At 31.1% G+C, this 21,154-nt stretch overlaps 1 protein-coding gene across 1 annotated transcript; it reads right to left on the bottom strand.

Annotated features, from left to right (window-relative positions):
• Positions 1-4,922: 4,922 nt before the first annotated feature.
• LOC134702046 (U3 small nucleolar RNA-associated protein 18 homolog) lies at positions 4,923-6,925 on the bottom strand. The gene is made up of 3 exons (XM_063563145.1): positions 6,645-6,925; positions 5,630-5,772; positions 4,923-5,165 (listed from the first exon to the last, which is right to left on the bottom strand). Exons 1-3 carry the CDS (start codon positions 6,915-6,917, stop codon positions 5,141-5,143), a joined length of 441 nt encoding a protein of 146 aa, XP_063419215.1. The 5' UTR covers positions 6,918-6,925; the 3' UTR covers positions 4,923-5,140.
• Between the last annotated feature and the right edge of the window lie 14,229 nt (positions 6,926-21,154).

Genomic DNA, 21,154 nt, shown 5'->3' with positions numbered 1-21,154 from the left:
TTCGTCTACATAAGACACATCAATGACGTTTATATCACAATGGAAATACAGCCAAACAAATTTAAAATTGAAGAGCAATTAGAAGCAAAAAATCCAAAAAGTTCTGCTAAATACGGGTATGGTAATCTATACCTGAAAGAACATCAGTAGTATTTCGGATACCGGTAATTCATACTTTTGAAATGTAAATTAAAATAAAATGGACTATGTACTTTTGTTCAAAAATAAAAACAAACGATTTTTCCCATTTATCGGAATGCAATGTAACATAAAACTTTTGGCTATCTATTATAGACTGGATTACAAATCGGGACATTGTTCTTTCTTTCAATGCAAAAGAAGTTAGGTGTGTCTGAGTATTATTTCAACAGTACATAATGAATGATATTTTTTTGAGATTCAAGTATAAGATATATATATACAATTGAGAGGCAAGATCATATCCACCATAAAATATAGTGGGAAAGAATATTCAAAAATTGGATTTGTATAGAAAATACCCTGTGTTTCTTAACACAAGTATAAAAAGTAAAAGTGTATCAAAAATCGTGATGGCATCTATTAGAAGTAGATTGAATGATTTAACAAATGTTACTTAATTTTAAATAATGTGTTTATAATAAAGTAGTATGGTATTCCACATGTTTCATTATGAAAAGTAATGAAAATTACAAAAAAGAAATGAAAAGTATATTCATCAAATAATAAAAATGAAAGTTTTACGGTAGCACAATACAAATTTTTTTCATCAGACATCTTCGAACTGATGTAATTCGATTCATCCTTCTTTAAATTTTATAAATGAGGTACCAAAAGAAAGAAGAATGATTAATCTGTGATAATTTCATTAGGGCATTATTATCACATAATTAATTGTTATGCAATTAGTTGCCATATTGTGATTTCCATACTTGATTGAATTTAGTTTCTTTACTATTCATAGCATCCCAAACTGTTTTATAGATTCTTGCACAACACAGTTTGACCTCCAAAACCGTGTCCCTAATTTTTCCTATTGTATTTCATTCTCTCATAAATTTTCAATGAAGTTTGCAACATCAATTCATAAGAGATCACTAAATTCAACTGGATATAAAATTTGTTCTATTGATGTTTTTGAAAATCTGAGACAGAGTTTTAGAGGTCAAGCTGTTTTGTACAAGAATCTTTAAAATATTTTGGGATGCTATGAATAATAAAGAAGCTAAATTAATTCAAGTATGGATATCACAATTACGCAACTAATTACATAACAATTATTTATGTGATAACTATGTCCTAATAAAATCATCACAATTTGAAAGATTAATCTTTCTTCTTTCTTTTGGTACCTCATTTATAAAATATAAAGAAGGATGAAATGAATTACATCAGTTTAAAGTTGCCTGATTTGGAGTAAAAAAATCTTTGTATTGTGATACCTTACTTGAAACAAGTAAACATGAACTTTGATTTAACGGAAATCACTGAAATTACATTCATCGTTCATACTAGAAGAGTGAATATGTTGCACATTAGAAGCATTTATGTTTATATGACAAACTAGAATATTTAAAACGAAAATATGGAATATTTTACGGAGGTAATTACTAACCTACACTTTTATAAACTCGATTGGTACGCATAATCATTACAAGTAAAAATAAGTTACCAGCTGTTAGGTCTACTATAACTTGATTTATATTAAATAGATACTGACTTTGTAGATGTTTGGTGTACTATTCTTCAGTTCGTCTTCCTTAATTTTTTTTTTACTTATTACTCGATTATTTCATCTTGTCAGATATATAATTTGGACTGTGGCTTGTGGTTCAATCTTGGTACAAAACTAAAATTAGCTGAGAAACTACTCTGCTTACTTTTCACAATTTTATGAAGGTCATCTTTATACTTATACTTTGAAATCGAGTGATTTAATGTATTCAAATGCAGTGACTATTTTATTATTATATCTCCGTGTATGTGAGATGGTCACAGTATCTATTAATTATCAAACATTGCATATATCCCTAAGTTGTACTAATTTTTGGAATAAAGTATTAATACTGCTTTCTAACTACACCCCCACTATACGTAAATTTGAGGCAACCTTGTTGGACCTATATTTAATTTTAAACAATCCATAAAGACGAGACAATCAATGTTATATATTAAAATCACCAGGGATTCGCATGAAAACCGCAAAAGAGCCACGCCAGTTATATATAATAGTCCGGTCAGTCATTCGAATCTGTACATGTCCAGAACGTCAAATGGCTTTATTCAGTAGATTGATTCATTGATTGTTTTGTTGTTGAACGTCCAGTGTCAAATATTTCATGTATTTTCACGACAACAACAAAAACAATAGGTAGCTTAAACCAAACCGATAACTGAACTTCATCACGTTTGTCATGAATCTTATAAGTTTTTATCTGTCTATCTATGTGAAATTCAAGAATGATATCTAAATGTGAAGCTAATATTTTAGCTTTTATAGCACAATACATGTTGAGTTCAGTGGGATATACAAGATGCTAACATTCTCTAATGTTGATTCCATTCAGTAACATATAATTATGAACACAATGCGAATATAAATGTTCATCTTAGAAATTTGTAATATGATTTGCATTGTTGTATTTCAAACGATTTCGTATAGATTGTTCTACACATGAATAGAAAAAACCAAGTAAGAATAGAGGAACCTGACGAGTATTCATTGGAAAAACGATTGTAGAAATACAGATACAATTAAATCTTTCTGGTATAGCAATGTCCTTAGTATCATAATCGAATTACTACAACTTTTAATAACTTCATAACAAATTAGCTGATATAAGTTTATCCAAAGTAAAGATTGAAAAAAAATACAAAGTTCTAAACAAAACAGATAATTGATCTTTTATTCATATACTACCACAGGCACATGATCAAAGACATCAATGAAAATTATATAAATAATAAATAATACAAAGATGAAAAGGCGCAAATATGGTAAATTAAATGATTACATACTGTAAATGCAAGCGACTATTTACAGTGTCATCAAGTAAGTCTTGTTTTAAGTTAAGAAGTTTGACTGTCCCTTTGGTATTTTCATCCCCCTTTTGTATCTGTTTTTAAACACAGGAAAATGTAGTGTTCATTATTTTCAATCTTTGTTACACTCAAAGTGGAGAATAATTCTAGAATTATGCCACATTTAATTTTTTAATCCAAAAAGTGTGTTTTTGTGGATGAATTTGCTATAGCACTTTACAACCTTTTGGTATTTACATCAACGGCATCAAAGTCAGGATATGTAGTTTTTACTTGGAGAACTGAGAGTTGTTTGATTCCTGGTTGTTATAATTTTCATTCCGAAAATGTCGGTGACATTTCCAAACAATAGAATTATCCAGGTTTACCTATTGACTCCTAATACTTAATAGAGTCCCACACGAAAAACATTGAAAACTCTGCTTAAAACTTGACTAAAGGATGAATGTTATAGTAATAATTGATAATCATATGTATCGTCTGTATCATTGATGGAACTGACATGTCACTCTATATGCATGTGTTTTTTAGTGGTAATGATAGTAAAGAAATATATATATTTGTAACTTAATAACTTGACTATTTGGTCAAAAAATTGATTTTTTTGTTGATAAATTTATAAAAGGATATATTCACAAATGCCTGCAGAACCTATCTATCAATCCTGAAGCAATTTCTTCAAAATTATGTTTTAAATTTTCATGAAGGTTTGAAAAAGTTAAAGATATATACTAGAACAAGTATATAAGAACAAAATCTATATAGAACTTTCTTTCAAATATGTCAGAGTTCACCTATCTCCCAAAGGAGAAAAGATTTATAAAAATCAAAACTCTGACTACATGAACACCCTCAAGAAATGTTCAAACAGCCAGCAGCGTTAAAAATTCCTATCATTCAAACTGTACGAGGAGTTATCTGGAAAATCACTTTTTTTACAAGTAAAAATACTCAGTTGTGAAGCCATAAATCAAATTTAGTACTGAATTCAAATGTTTAACGCAAAACCTTTTAGTATACTTCATTGAAATAATACCAATAATAATAATTATTGAATTAGCCCTCGCCGCGCTATAGCTTTTTTTTGTGCTAATGCGTCATTCAGCAAACAACAATCAATCATTGAATTATGAAAAGAAAACTTAACAATTTAAACTTTGGGACGTTTCATGATAATGCTGAAGCTTAAGTTGAAGATAAAAAAAAATTGATGTTACAAAACAAATATTACTTTGAAGAATGCACTTGATCTAAATGTTGATGTTTTGACATAATCTTGTACACTGTACTGCCAAATCTTTTCTTCGTGACTCTAGTTGAAGCAAAGACATAAAGGTCCTACTTCAGTCAGTGTATAAACAAGATATGCATAATATGTGAAACCTTGAATTTTAAGGTAGACATTTTATCATATTTATGTCATACTAAGTCATGGTTCCTATAGTGATATAAAGTATCATTGGAATCATGTTAGTAATAAAAAGGTAACACGTGTTGGAATTATTTATTAGGATACAAGTTATTCTTACCTATAGTTGTTAAAATATCACATCATAATATTTTTACATCATTTAATTTAGATTGGTAAAATATAGTTTTAGATACACAGACAACTTGTTTAGTACTTGTTGTGACTTCAATTGATGTTAAAACTTTAAATGTCAATAAAAGTATAATCATACAATATAAATTATTTAATATTTATACAATTTAGTGTTCAAGTTTTTGAAAGTATCAACTAACTAAAATAATTTGCATTACTAAAACAAATATTCATTTTCTTGCAACACTAGTACTACATCAGTCATAAGTTATAGTATAACAGTCATTGATAATACATGTACCATAAATTCAATGTTGCAAATAGATGTACCATAAATTAAATATTGTAAATAGTCGCATGATCATCGTTAAAATGTAAATCAATATATATCAACATAAACATTCCAAAGTTCACTTCTTTATGGTAATAAAACTGGATGTCTGTTCTCTGTATATAGTATCAAGTAACAAGCTTATACAGTCCAATGTATGTGTTGGAACTGGTGTTATTTGACGCTCACCAATCTTAATCTGCATTTAGATGACCTGCATGTCTATCTTAATTTTATAGATATTACTAGTAGGTGCTGTAGTGCTTCACTCTACAATAAAACATAAGATTTTGTAATAAAGATACAGTTATAATAAAATAATGACAACAGCTAAAAAAAAATTATTTAAATTAGAACCTGGTATTATTCATCTGTCACAAAGAAACACATAAAAAGTAAAATCACAATAAACTGAAAATTAAAAAAAGAAAGTTGGTTTTACTGTTGCAAATTGAGTTTACGTGGCATAGCACGGTATGAAATAAGTTTGCAATGGGATACTTCTAATTTTCATGCTTGTTTCAAGTGTTTCATTCAAAATTTGAAGTTCATAAATAGCTCAAAAATAAATTCACTGCTTTAAATGCTGCTTCAGTATGGATTCGCATAAAAATATTTTATACTGCACAAATTATCAAAACCATTAACTTAGTAAAAGGGGAATTATAGTATCCAATGAATCACTACATTCTTACATTTAGATATAGAACACTTGTGAACTATAAAAACTGTACCTGTAAAGTAGGGCTAAACCCTTGTTTGTGCCAACTGTAAAGTAACCACTATTTCTGGAGAAGTCCATACACAAAGGGATACGTAATTTAGAATCTAGTCTATCAGGAAAGTTAGAGAACACTGTCTGTGAAGGCACATGTACCTGAAATATAGTTTTTAATTTATGTGTACAACCATTTATTTGTGTTGATGTAAACAAGATATTTTCTTTAAAAAAAAGCACGCAGATTTATACAACTATTAAACAATCTAATAAAAAATATAATCAAGTTTGGTAACTTAACAAATCATATTGCCTGATAGTGTGAATCGTATGTCATAATGATCCTGTTGGTGTTATAAAATCCATGGTAAAACAAGCCTCATTATGGACATGTAACATTTCAAGAAAACATCAATAAAATTCACAAGATATAAATAAAATGAAGAGATTTTATAATACAATTTCATACACATAAAAAAAAAGGTCTGCTGGCTTTTCGGGGTATAAATTATTCTGTTTCAACTATTTTTGTGCTCTTTATTGCATTGTAATTGTTGTGAATTAGTTAAAGTTTCAGTTTAGTATTTTATACTCTTTTATTTGCTTTTAAAACATTTTACCGCGATTTACGTAATAATTATAGTTACCAAATATTATTGTTTTTGACGTATCGATAATAAAGGATAGTAAACACAAAAGGCCTGCAACGTCGTCACTTGCCGACGTCTCTTTTTTATATTTAGACTCTGGTAAAGCAAACGAAACATTGAGGATGCTTTTGTGTTTACTTGCCTTTATTATCGATACGTCCAAAACTAAGGAACCAATGTTTTGTTCACAAGGTTCACCTCAAGAACACTTAAAATTAATTATAAGCATGATAAGTTTGATCAATTACATGTGTCTATGTGCATTTTATTGTGTGCACTACCCCATTTTTTTATTTTGTTATTTTTTTTTCATGTTAAATTTCATCTGTATTATTCCCATTCAATACATTACCACCACTACACCACACTGAGTATACTTACTAATTTTACTGCTCTTTCTGCAGAATCTGAACACATAGCTAATATTTCTGATGTTGAATTAAATACTAAGTTCGTACAAGGTGTTGTTAAATTCAATAATGCTTTTAATGGTTTGGGTGACCTAGATTTAAGACATACTGATGGTTCGTAAATGTTCACAGCACCACTATAGGATCCACAAGCTGAGAAATTATGATCATGAGAAACAGCGATAGACATTCCTTTTGTACATCCATCATCTATAAAGCTGTGTATACAGTCACGTGTCTTCATATCTCATATATATACATCACCATCATCTGAAATAGAATCATTAAATTATATATATATAGATACATATCATTAAGCATCTTTTCCCATGTGCAAGTTGTTACCAGTTCACATGTAATTCTTCAATCACATTTTCTTTATTTCTTTAAAATAATATTGCACACTACGACGTTTTGGACCCTGATTTGAAATCACTTAAATTTTACATAATCCTATTATCTAAATAGATACCAGTTTTTATTTTCAAACTTTCCAACAGATAGTCAGCATAAGGAGGAAAAACAATAAAGCCTCCAAGCTTATAGCTTGGTATGTCAGATATGCCTATTAACTACTTAAGACTTATCAGTGGGTCCGAGAACACAATTAGTTCGTAGTGCATTTCTTTAAGAACATAAATAAAAATTAAAAAAATCCCACCTGCGCTTTCTCAATGAAATTTTTACAGTGTGTTGTACTACTTTTGGGACAAATTATATCAAAATTATAGAAAACTTCATCGCCTCTAACTCAAAATATGGAAATTTTTGTGTTTAGGGTGTCTTGAAATCTTTTGACAGCTTCCGAAGTGCGAATTTTTAACCTTTTTCAGCTGGACCAAATCACTCCTTTCTTGTAAAATTCTGGACCCAATTTTTTTTACAGTGTAATTTCACCCCCCTACTTACAATTTGAGGCATTTGACATGGAGAAAATTTGGAAGGGGTATAAAAATTATTGGCAAGTAACCCACTGTTAACACTAAGGACTATATTCGTGAACAACGGTAAACAAGGGACGACAATTGTGGTCTCAGACCAGTGGCACTGTAGCCAAAACATTTAACAGTCCAAATAAAATACAAAGTTCAAGAAATATAAATGCGAGTAAATAGTTCTTTTTTCTCAGCAAATATATGGTAGAGGTATGGTGTGTAACATAACTGCCTTGAAACATAAAACTTGCAAGAAGAGAATATGACAATACATGAAATTTGGATAAAACTCTATTAAATTGGCATTAAATTAGAAAGATCATACCAAAGGCAACATGTGTACTAAGTTTCAAGTTGATTGGACTTCAAATTCATCAAAAACTACCTCAACCATAATCTTTAACCTGAAGCGGGACTGACGAACGAACAAACGAACGTACTGAAGTACATATGCACATATATGGGGTAAAATAAATTAGGCATAACAATAGATTCTGACGAATTGAAAATGTCTCAATAATTTCTACTGATTACTGACCTTTAACAGGAGGTACACTGATCATCTTCCCTACTATCATATCATAATAATGAAAACCTTTATGTTTTGACCCCATGATGACCTCCTCACCATTGGCACTAAAATGAGCTGAGTATATTGGATAATTCTCTAAGAATATACTCTGTATCTTTGGATTATTTTTACCATCAATCTGTAAAATCATAAGAAGTTTCTATACATTTCAGTGAAACTCATGTTTGAACTACTTTTCCATGTACCCAAAAAGAATGGGAGCTTAGTTTAGACATTTTTCTGTAATTAAACATTACAACATTAGTATCACCTTATTCGAACAATTTAATTCAGTAAAATTAGTCTAACAATGCTTTAACTGATTTTTCATAATATTTTTGCTTTTACCAGTTGACTGTTTTTCTATGTTATAGTAGCTTGTAACAAGAATGTGTCGGATACACAGATGCCCCACGCGCACTATCGTTTTCCATGTTCAATGGACCCTAAAATTGGGTAAAAAATCTTATTTAGCATTAAAATTAGAAAGATCATACCATAGGGAGCATGTGTACTAAGTTTCAAGTTCATTGGACTTCAACGTCATCAAAATCTGCCTTAACCTAAAACTTTAACCTGAAACTCCCATTTTCAATTTTCTATGTTCAGTGGACCTTGAATTTGGGGTCAAAAGTCTTATTTGGCTTTAAGAATAGAAAGATCATGTCATAATCAACAAGTGTATTAAGTTTCAAGTTTATTGGACTTCAGCTTCATCAATAACTACCTTGACCAAAAACTTTAACCTGAAGCAGGACAGACGGACAAACCAACGGAGGCACAGACCTGAAAACATAATACCCCTCTACTATCTTAGGGCGGGCATGAAAATTTCTGACAATTTGAACAGTTTGGTTTGATAAAACAAATTGCAATTTGGTCAGATTTGTTTAACAAACTATATATATTGGTAGAGAGCACCACTTACAGTTAGTCACAGTTTTACCCTTGAATATAAATCTAAATGCATTGAGATTTTCATTCTTTACAAACATTTTTACAAGATATTCCTGCCGTCTAATTTTGCACAACATTTTTTGTTGATGTATATATGTTTTTATAGTTGGAAAAATAATATCTTGAGAGTATGTGTTTTCTATGTTTCTACACATACTCCCTTTAGACTAAATATATCTTATTGAAATATGTAAAATGATTATAATTTGTAGACTCTTTAATTAATTTAAACAATTTTCAGATTTTTACACTTGCAAGAAAAGTAATAAGGCTTGACCTTTGTCATTCTTACTCCTAGTTAATCCATAATTCAGACTATTGAGTATCATATTGAAAAGGTTTAACATTTTTTTTGTAATTATGACAACTCATACTTTTTAATTCCCAATAAAATAAGAATTTCATATTAAATATATTTTCTTTTACAAAGAGACTAGAACACACCCGCGAAATCGCGGGCATTCAGAGCGTATTTGAAAGGATGTAAAGTGTTGTAGGAAGAATTTTGTAAAAGATTTAATGACTTGAGAATTTTAGGAAAAGTATCAAAAGTCATAGGTACTTGGGGACAGGAAAATGTTTTTTAACCCTCCTCCTTTATTTCCAAAATTCCCATTTTTTGTTTTCTATTAATTTCATTATGAAAATACATTTAGTGTACATGTATTATGAACATTCCAGTCAGGAGCCTGTAATTCAGTGGTTTAGTGATATTTGTTTTTCGGTCATTTTTTGTACATAAATAAGGCTGTTAGTTTTCTCATTTGAATTGTTTTTTCGGGGCCTTTTATATCAGACTATGCAGTATCGGCTTTTGCTTATTGTTTAAGGCCGTAAGGTGACCTTTAAATGTTAATTTCGGTGTCATTTTGGTCTCTTGTGGAGAGCTGTCTCATTGGCATATATACCACATCTTCTTTTTTTTGTAAAACATTTAGTGACTTGAGAATTTCAGAAAAGATATCAAGAGTCATAGGTAAATTGGGACAGGATAATTGTTTTTCTAGCCAAGCTCCTCCTTTTTTCCACAAAAAAATCCTTTTTTGTTTGTTTGTTCTCTATTAATTTTAATGACACATGAATAATTTTAGCGCTTATCTGTATATTATGAACTTTCATTAAAGGGGGGGGTCGGGGCAGAGGCGGATTTAGGGGGCCCGGCCCCTCCTTTTCTGGAAAAAAAATTGGTTGCTTATATAGGAATCACTGAAGCATGACCGGAGTGGGCCCCTCTTAGTCAGTCAACGGGCCCCTGCGTATGAAAATTTCTGGATCCGCCACTGCGGATGGGGCCCTGTTCCAAATATCCCGGGCTTAAAAACATGAAATCCCGAGGTTCTGAATTGATTATATACAAATTAAATATCGCGACATCCCGAAATTCGAAAAAAGAAATCCCGAATCCCGAAATGGTCAATCCTGAAATTTCGATCTAAAAAACACCCGTTCCAGACGTCCCGAAAGTGTTTTTCTTTTAATTTTACAGTCAATTCTCAGTTTAATAATTGATCCACAGCGGTCGTTGACATATTATTCAGACCCTCTCTTTCAAATAAACCCTGTGACTGCCGCGGATAGTAAACTTGAAAATGATATCAGACAGAAAATACACTTTATTCGTAGTATATGTATTTGTTTCAAAGTAAAAAGAAACCGGAGGTCTAATCTGACTTAAATTTCGTCTAAAGACGGATATAAGACAGAAAATACACTGTATTCGTAGTATCATTGTATGTTCAAAGTATACAGAAAACTCAAACCGGAAGTCTAATCTGACTTAAAATTTCGACCAATGACGGAAACATATCCGGACGTCTTTTTTCTCGTTTTTCACCCAAAATAACTCAATCTAAATAATCATATGAATGGATGACAAATGCGATTACGCACTGTACCAATAGAACACATGGGCATGATGATTAATTTATTGTGGAAAGAAGAGAAGCGACACCCAAAATGAGGTCTTCTCATTTAATAGTATAGATTTATATATATACTGCATACCAAACATTTGTATAACAATTTTATGAATCAACCCTATGTTTGGTATTACAATGTTTATATTTTATAATGTGAAAAAGGCCATTAATTTTTTAAAGTATATCTAATAAATTATCTCCTCTTGTTGAAAAACTAATCAACTTTAGTTCTGTAAATACATGTTTATTTTATAATGCCCTTTTCTATGTTTCTAATTTTACTGTATCTTTTATTTCCTCAATATAATTATGAAACAAATTTACCCTTAGAGGAACCCATCTGGCAAAACTTGGATACCCTTATACTTTATCATATGAGTTATGTTTAAAAATAGCAAAGGGTATTTCGACAATGTGATTTATGTTTAAAAATAGCAAACTTTATCATATGAGTTATGTTTAAAAATAGCAAAGGGTATTTCGACAATGTGATTTATGTTTAAAAATAGCAAAGGGTATTTCCACAATTGAGTGGTTTTCCTGTGAAAGCAAAATTGGTTTTGTTTCTTATGTCTACAACATATTTACCAGTAGAAAATGAAATAGGATAAAGGTTTGTAGTATTACCATTTTTCGTAGGTTTTTTTTTCAAAATGAAAGTATTTTAAAACGTCAAATGATTGCATCTTATGTAAATAGAAAGTAGAAATTATCAAATCTTATTCAAAATAGAAGTACAAAATGTACAACGGTATAACCTAATAAAATAAATCAGTCTATACATATAAAAGCATCCTGTTCCTACTTTTGAACATAAACTTATGTATTTAGAAACATAAATGTGTCCACAGTACACAGATGCCCCACTCACACAACCATTTTCTATGTCCAGTGGACCTTGAAAATGGGGTAAAAACTTTAATTTGGCATATTAATTTAAAAGATCAAACTACAGGGAACATGTGTACTAAGTTTCAAGTTGATCGGACTTTAACTTCATCAAAAACTACCTTGATCAAAAACTTTAACCTAAATCGGGACATATAATAATAATAATAATAATAATAATAAAATTCTTTATTTAACGAAGGTAACACATTAAACAATTACATTTTAATCTTCCATAAGGCCTTCAAAAACTATTAATACAAATAGAAAACGGACAAAAATACATACAAAATAAAATACATAATACAGTTAAATATAGAAACTTAGATATTGAATAAGCACATTTATGAATTGAGTAGAAGAAAAAATATGCATTAGTTTCGTGCATATTTATTCTGTTCAGTTAGAAAATAGTTTGAACAGTTGGTCTTAAATGTATCTAAATTATCTATTTCTTTAATATTATGGAAGGAAGGACAACGGGACCAACGAACGAACTGACAAACGGACACACAGACCAGAAGACATAATGCCCCACTATTTACGCAGGTGTGGCCTAAAAAGAAGATTCTGTCCAGAGTGTATGGATTCTACACTTACACGATCATTTTCAATGTTTAATGGATCATATGAATTTAAAATAGAAGTCTAATTTGGAATCAAGATTGTATCATTAGGAACATGTGTTCCAAATTTCAATTTGATTTGACTTCAACTTCATCAAAAACTACCTTGACCAAAAACTTGGACATGTAGCAGACAGAAGGGTGAACAAACCAACCAACCAACTAACCCTCATTGAAATCTATGCTCTTCCCAGTGTATGAAATTCAGTCTTGAAAGTCTAATTCAAAGTGTCAAAGGCAAGAAATAATGAAATAAAGGGCTGCGCTTTAGCACATGATACGCCAGTTCCTCTTTTAACTTGTCTTTTATGCTTTAAATGAATTTATATGATCAACTAGAAATAGTGTGAGCCCTGTCAAATTTTTTTTAATAAGACAGCATAAAAGGTAAAATCTGACGAAATTGGTATAGTTGATGTAAGATCTGGTATTTATACAAATCAAAAGGGATGTTACCTTAATATATTCACCAAAGTTTCACCAAAGTTGCATTACTTCCCCCTTTTTTAAGTATACAAATTCATTACTTAAGAAAACATAAAATCTAAAATTTATAAAAATGGTAAGGGAGCTTATGTCAATAGATAAAAACAATTTATCAAAGTTGCATAAAATTTTGTGAAAGTGTTAGTTAATGTCCCAGAATTGGAAAATTCCCCCTTTTTTAAGCATGAAAATTCATAACACTATTAAAGTTGCAAAAAATTTTGTGAAACTGTTAGTTATTGTACCAAAATTGGAAAATTCCCCCTTCTTTAAGCATAAAAATTTATAACACGGAAATGTAAAATCTGAAATTTATAAAAATTGAAAAGGAGCTTACATCACAGTTTCATGGACATTGGTGAAAGCCTTTTTGAGTGATTGTTCGAAGTGTTGTAAATCACCCCTTTTTTATGAATAAAGCCCCATAAATCCAAAACTTAAAATCTGAAATTTAAAAAAAACCAAAAGGGAGCTTACGTCAATAGATATAAACAATTCACTTAAGTTTCATGGAAATTGGTGAAAGTGTTTTTGAGTTATTGTCCGAAGTGTGGACGACGGACGGATGAACAGACAAAGGTATACCATAATACGTCCCGTCTAAAAGACGGGCGTATTAAAAAATGTTGTAGGCAGTGTTCACAAATAGAAGATATTTAATTTGCATTTCATCCCTAGGAATAATGTTTAAGCAGTTGTGCATACATTAGTTTTGAGGGCAGACGTTAGTCTCGTTTGAATTGTTTTACATTGTCTTATCAGGGCTTTTTATAGCCGACTATGTAGTATGGGCTTTGCTCATTGTTTAAGGCCGTGCAGTGACCTATAGTTGTTAATGTTTGTGTCAGTTTGGTCTTTTGTGGATAGTTGTTTCATTTTCAATCATACCACATCTTCTTTATTATATATAAGACTATATGGAGGTTGGTGTGGTTTGTAAGTGTCTCTCATTTCTTGTTTTTAATATAGAGTAGACCTTTGTTTGAATGATTTAGCACAAGTCATTGTTAGGGCCCTTTATAGGTTGTTGTTCTGTGTATGCATGGCTCTGTGTTGAATGCCTCACTTTTACAAATTGGATCTTTGATGGAGAGCTGTCTCATTGGCACTAGTCCAACATCTTCTTATATCTGTCTATGATTAAAGTGTTCAGAAAAATCAGGTAAGAGTTGCACAATAGAGAGGGCCAACGGTGCAACCTTCCATATAATAAATGTTTCCAAGGTGTATAATGTTATCAAAAGTACCATGATTATAATTTTATACGCCAGACGCGCATTTCGTCTACATAAGACTCATCAGTGACGCTCAGATCAAAGTATAACCCTTAAATAAATAATTGATCGCTGATTTTCCAAATTGTCCAAAACAAAGATTACATATACTGTGGATTCATTATTATTCGTTGGATACCAATTTTCGTGGATTTCGTGGGTAGCGGGAAACCACGAATTTAAGTATTCAACGAATTGCCAATTTTCTAAAGGAATATATGTGTTCCGGACCATATGAGTATTTGGACCATACGCGTATGGTTGGACCATACGCGTATGGTCGGGTTAATTAACACTCTGTTACAGTTTACTTTTAATACTTCTGAACTCTTCATATGGTATGACCGTTCATTCAAAAGACGCTATCATATAGATAACTTTATCATGGCATTATATTATAATAAAAAGATAAGCTAAATAAAAATAAGAAGTTTCACATAGTTAATTTTACTTAATTGTAAAATTTAAAGTAAACACATTTTATACCGATGGTCATTACCGATTTGTTATTACGAGTGAATGGCAATATGTCGACTTAAAAATTAAATTCCAAAAAAATCTTAATGAACTGTTACATAAGAAGTCACTGGAAAGTAGCATACTATTAGTTTATTTAAGTTGTGTTGTGAAGATGGTGTATTGCTGTCATTTTACGATATTTGGAAGTGAATGTCATCCAAGCCTACATGCACGAATGTAACTATAACGATGAAAACTAACTATGGCATCAATATTAAAATTTTACGTAGTTTTTTGGATTATAAGATTAAAAAAAAATTATGTTTTAAACCATCACTGTTTTTTTTAGATAAAGTTTATGTATAATTGAAACGTTAATAATGTAATTTGAAAAAAAATATATACCTATATGGTCCAAATACTCACATGGTCCGGCCTGTTAATAACCAAACGAGGATTATACTCATATGGTCCGACCATACGCGTACGGTCGGACCATATGAGTATACGCATATGGTCATGACCATACGCGTATGGTCCAAATACTCATATGGTCCGGAACATATGCATACTTTGTCAAAACCACAAAATTAAATATCCACGAATATGCAAAATTTCCTCACACCACGAAAATTGGTACCCATGAAAATAAATGAATCCACAGTATATAAACCTTAGATGCAAGTTTTATAAAAATCTGTCAAGAATGTTCACTTGAGAGCCCTACCATGACTAGGTGGGTGGACAGGCAAACACCTGGTATATTTATGTCTTACAGTGTTGCACAGGAGACAATTAGAGAACAGAAACAATTTTAGACATATATTTCTGAGTCAAACAAATATTTAGTATCTGAATAGCTTAAACATTCTATTACATAACTCTTCAATTTAGTTTCCAGAATGGATAGAGAGGACAAGAGACGGTACCTAATTGTTGGCTCTGTGATACTAGAAATTGTTTCTCCACTTCTGAGAAAGGGGCTAGAAGATGACTACATTAGGAAAGGATTGGGCTGTTTACAAGATTTTATTAACAGTCTTCCTGTCAAACACATCCTTTTTCATTTGCGTCACAAAAACAGCAAATGTTGTGTGGACACTGCTAATTGTGTAAACCAGCAATCCCTTCCTCTTAATTACAGCCAGTGGAACCGGATGTACACTGCAGGATCAACAAAACATAACTGTCATTGCAAATATACAGCAAATCCTATTTCCTTGAATGATCTTGACCTCACTCTGTTGAGTTTGATTTTACTGAACTGCTGCAGCTTGTCATCAGATGAAGGAACGTTGATTTGTGACCTTCGAGAATTCAAGAACAACTATCTCAGCCACAACACAGATGGCGCCATTTCTGAGACAGAATACAACACCCTCTGGACAGACTTGACAACATATGTTCTACAGCTGGACCCAAGTAAACAAAATGACCTTGTTATAATACAAAACAGACCATTGGATGAATCCCTTTGTCAATACTATGTAACATGTCTTTTAGATGTACATGTTATACTTGAAAAGGTATGTACTTAAAGTCTGTATAGTTACTAGTACTGTAAACAAAATTATTTTTGCAAGCAATTTATTTTCATAACAGAAATTAAATCCCTGTGAAGTTAGTTAAAATAAGGAATCAGAGAATATAATCTGGTTTACAGAAGACTTATCTATAATGCATCATTGAAATCAATAAAATTTGCCTACATATACTAGTAACTTTTAATTCAGTTGAATAAATGCATGTATGCATCATAACATGAATTTTTTTTTACAAAGACCGTAAGTTTAAAACTATTCAAGAGCCATACAATTTTTACATGTTGAATTAGCATGAGAAATATTTGGGAAAGTGGTTCTCAAGACGAAAATAGAAATGTAAAAAGTTACATATTATTATAATAGTAAAGATTTATGATTCATTCATGATACAAAATCAGTATATGAGCGCACAGTAACAAAATGAAAAAAGCAAAGGAACATAGATTGTCTTGCTGTTCTTTATTGCAAGGTCCCAGAGAGGCCTTCAACGTGGAGACAACAAACTCTGTGGATGGGTGACAAAAGTTATAAGTATTGACACAACATAACATTGTGATTTGGCCCTAAAAATAAAAAGCAATTGAAGAAAGAGGATGCTGTGTTTAAAATGACGATTAAAAGCTATTTTTTTATTCAAGATTGACACAAAAATAGATGCAACATCTGCAGAAATAAGAACAACTATTGGCAATGGTAATACTGAAGTAATGGGAACTATTGGCACAAAAACTGCTGAAATACTTGCTACAATGGGTATCAACAATGTTGTGCTTTTGGCTAAAATAGAGGTATGTTTCTGTTTTTATAAGTCTCCTCTGTAACTAAGGGTCTCAATAGTACACCTACAGAGATCTGTCAACTCTCAGGGCAAGGTGTGTTTGACTCAACACTTAATAGATGAGATGGATATATTTCTTGCTTAAGGTGGTATGGGTGTCTTTTGCCATCTTGGACTATAAAAAAACGGAGAATCTAAGGTCCAGATTTTCAATCAAGTTAACAAAATTTGATGCAGGGATGCAAATAACTAAATGTGAATTTGCATTTAAAAGAACAAATTTATAAGATTCTAACTTATAAATATCAATTGATGCTATGGGACGTACGCGCAAGCGCAGACGGCATATGACAGATTTTAAATACATGTTTTAACTTTATTTTCTGTCAGTTTCATTAGAATGGAGATAACAATATTGTATTTTAAGCTCTGACGGCATCAATTTGGGATTTTATGGTCGCAAAATTTCCATTTACTGTCTCCGCTAATGCGTCGCCAGTAAACTTAATTTGCGACCATCAAACCCGTAATTGATGCCATCGGAGCTTAAAATCCAATACAGTAAATCTTTTAATTTAGACTCCCATACCACCTTAATGTTATGTTTTTTGTGGTATTCATTATTAACAATATCAAAGATTATTTGTTGCTGGAGCTTTATCAAAATCCAAGTTGACTAGGAAAGGCTATAGAAATTTTCATACATGACTAGCTATCTGAATGGAGTTTGAACGTAAAATTCAAGCATTTTATACCTATTAATCAAATCCTTAAATTGAAATTTGACAGAAATAAACCCAATCTACCAAATAACCTGGCATTTTGTAAGTCTAAGACCAATATATATAATTGAGATCCATGTAGAGTTTTATCAAAACCCAAGATAATTTGAAAAAGGTATAGAAATCTTTAAAGGTGAAAATCTGAATTATGTCCGAACAAATTTCTTAGCCTGTTTAACCTAAAAATACTGGTCGAATTGATGGAGCATTGGTCAAGACCAATTTCAGACGTAACAAAGGTTATCAAGTACTCCATCCAACCTATTTAGTAAAGTCGAGATCAAATGTAAGTCCATTAAAGTACTGTCTAGGTTATTTTAAGTCTTGTCAAGTAAGTAACATTGTGTTTAGCATGAGAGATGTGTACCAGATGTTTCTGTTGGATAAATAGATCAACAGACAAACTGACAGAATATCAGACAGATAAACTGTTGGACAAAGTAAATGCAATATGGCTGCACGAGTTTTGGGAATAATAAACAGAATTACTTTCTTTTTTCAGGAGGTGTTACAGAATATGATATGTCAGAGATGTAAAAGAAACATTGACGAACAAGGTAAGGGAGACAATCATTCCACTTTAAAATTATCATACATAGATAAACCTTAAAATGTTTAGCACTGAGGGTAACAACAATATTATAATAGACATTTAAAGTTTTTAAATGGTACTATATTTTTATTGCCTGATTAACTATTGTTTGCTAATTATTGTCCACTGGTATTTGAATTTTTGAATTTAAACTAGCTGATACATTACGAGCAAATAAACTTAAATACATTAAACATAATGATGTGTCTCCTTAGATACAAATGCTCTGATCTTTATTTTGTTAATGCAAGTACAGGTATCTGTTGATGTCAGAGTTAAGTCTTTTATGTTAAGACAACAACATCCATAATAGCTTAGTTTTGAGAGATCAATGCTGCAAATGAATTAAACAGGATCTATTCTCTTATAAGTAGATTTGTTTTATACATTATCTTGGGTTATTTAAAGTTCTTTTGACATTATACAAGGACAGAGAACATAAATCCTGAAAATGAATTAAAAATTAGACAAACTAACCTTACCTGTGTAGATATAAGTATTTAACTATAACTAATTATATAAGTATGTACCCAGTCATGTTAACTAAAGGCTAATAGCATATGGGGAACAGAAACTTTATGTTTTTATTTCAAATTATAATATTTGGTATTAGCATAGAATACTACACGGCTTAAATTTAGGGGAAAGTTAAGGCTTCCGTTGCCCTACAAATTTTTGATAATTATAACAATATGTTCTATACAAAACAAACATTTTAACTGAGCTTAAAGTTTCTATACAACACCATTTATTATTTTAAGATTACTTATCACCGTTTGATACATACTAAAAATTATCTATATTTGGTATTATTTTTTTTTGTAATAGAATGAATGAGGCAGTTATGATTAATATATGAAATGTTATGTTTACAGTGATTGTCATTTTAATTGTCAATTTTGTTTCAGATAATCAGGAATGGCCTATCCAGTCATACAAACTGGGACATCCCTTATTTACACTACACCACCAGAAAGACATTACATTTGTACTTGGTGATGAAGGGTATAGTGAAGTAACAGATATGGTGATGATGGATGATGGTAGACTGGTGATGTGTTTACCTCACCAGGAGAGACTACTGATCTGCAATACAGATGGATCACAGGTAGACAGTATAGGTGAAGGGGGTATACCATGGAAAGTTACAGCAGTCAACAACTCTACAGTAGCTGTTATATTGGCTTGTAGTAGGAGTATAGCGATGTATGACATAAACAATAAACTTAAACTTAAATCAATAACACCACCTGGAATGTGGAGGTACGACAACGGCATTACAACTATACACAACAAGTTAGTTGTATGTGATGAGGAGGACAGACTACTGCTGGTCATAGATCATCAGACAGGAAATTTGGTACAGAAAATAGAGACTGACTGTAAGCCTGACAGTTTACATGGTTCTGGTGACAGAATATTCTACCAAAACTACAAGAACCTGTACTGGTATAGTTATACTGATGACAGGCATCATACCCTTACATTACCATCACCACCTGGATGTATGTCTACACTAAAGGATGGCAGTCTGTATGTGGTGTGTATGGATGGATCAGTACAACACGTATCTTCTGATGGGAAACAGTATGCTACTGTCAAAACAAAAGGACTTCAAAAGCTAAAATCCACTTTTGTGTCATATGATTCAAACCAAAGAAAACTTGTCTCACTAGATGATGAACAGAAACTAATGAAAGTTTTCCATGAAATATAAATCTGTGAAACAGTCTTCTTACAACATTTATATGTTATAAATTAATATCAAACTTCAAGAAAAAACAAAATTTTACTTCAGTAAATTAATTCATTTGTACTTTTAAGCTTTTACATCAAATATGCTGATGAGATTCTGTAAATCAAATTCTTTTTAATGTTGTTGTCAAGTCTTTATTTGCTATTTTAAATGATTAATTAAATATGATGGGAAACAGTATAAAACTGTCAAAACAAAAGGACTTCAAAAGCTAAAATCCACTTTTGTGTCATATAATTCAAACCAAAGAAAACTTGTCTCACTAGATGATGAACAGACACTAATGAAAGTTTTCCATGAAATATAAATCTATGAAACAGTCTTCCTACAACAATGTACAACATTTATATGTTATAAATTAATATCAAACTTCAAGAAAAAACAAAATTTTACTTCAGTAAATTAATTCATTTGTACTTTTAAGCTTTTACATCAAATATGCTGATGAGATTCTTTAAATCAAATTCTTTTTAATGTTGTTGTCAAGTCTTTATTTGCTATTTTAAATGATTAATTAAATATGATGGGAAACAGTATAAAACTGTCAAAACAAAAGGACTTCAAAAGCTAAAATCCTCTTTTGGATTTATGAGTTTTGAACAGCGGTATACTACTGTTGCCTTTCTTTATGGACCTGTCATTTTTATACGACCGCAAAATTTGAAAATTTTTACGTCGTATATTGCTATCACGTTGGCGTCGTCGTCTGCGTCGTCGTCGTCGTCGTCGTCGTCCGAATACGTTTAGTTTTCGCACTCTAACTTTAGTAAAAGTGAATAGAAATCTATGAAATTATAACACAAGGTTTATGACCACAAAAAGACGGCTGGGATTGATTTTGGGAGTTTTAGTCCCAATATTTTAGGAATAAGGGGCCAAAAAGGGCCCAAATAAGCATTTTCTTGGTTTTAGTT

Source organism: Mytilus trossulus, unplaced genomic scaffold, assembly GCF_036588685.1.
Source record: "Mytilus trossulus isolate FHL-02 unplaced genomic scaffold, PNRI_Mtr1.1.1.hap1 h1tg000380l__unscaffolded, whole genome shotgun sequence".
NCBI lineage: Eukaryota > Metazoa > Mollusca > Bivalvia > Mytilida > Mytilidae > Mytilus > Mytilus trossulus.
The sequence above is the reverse complement of the archived record's forward strand: the minus strand, read 5'-3'. Positions and strand labels throughout refer to the sequence as shown.

Coding starts and splice junctions, on each gene's coding strand:
- LOC134702046 (XM_063563145.1), bottom strand. CDS start 6,917: ATGAAGACACGTGACTGTATACACAGCTTTATAGATGATGGATGTACA. Junction 5,773..6,644: donor CAGAAAGAGCAGTAAAATTA/GTAAGTATACTC, acceptor ACTATATTTCAG/GTACATGTGCCTTCACAGAC. Junction 5,166..5,629: donor GGTTTAGCCCTACTTTACAG/GTACAGTTTTTA, acceptor GTTTTATTGTAG/AGTGAAGCACTACAGCACCT.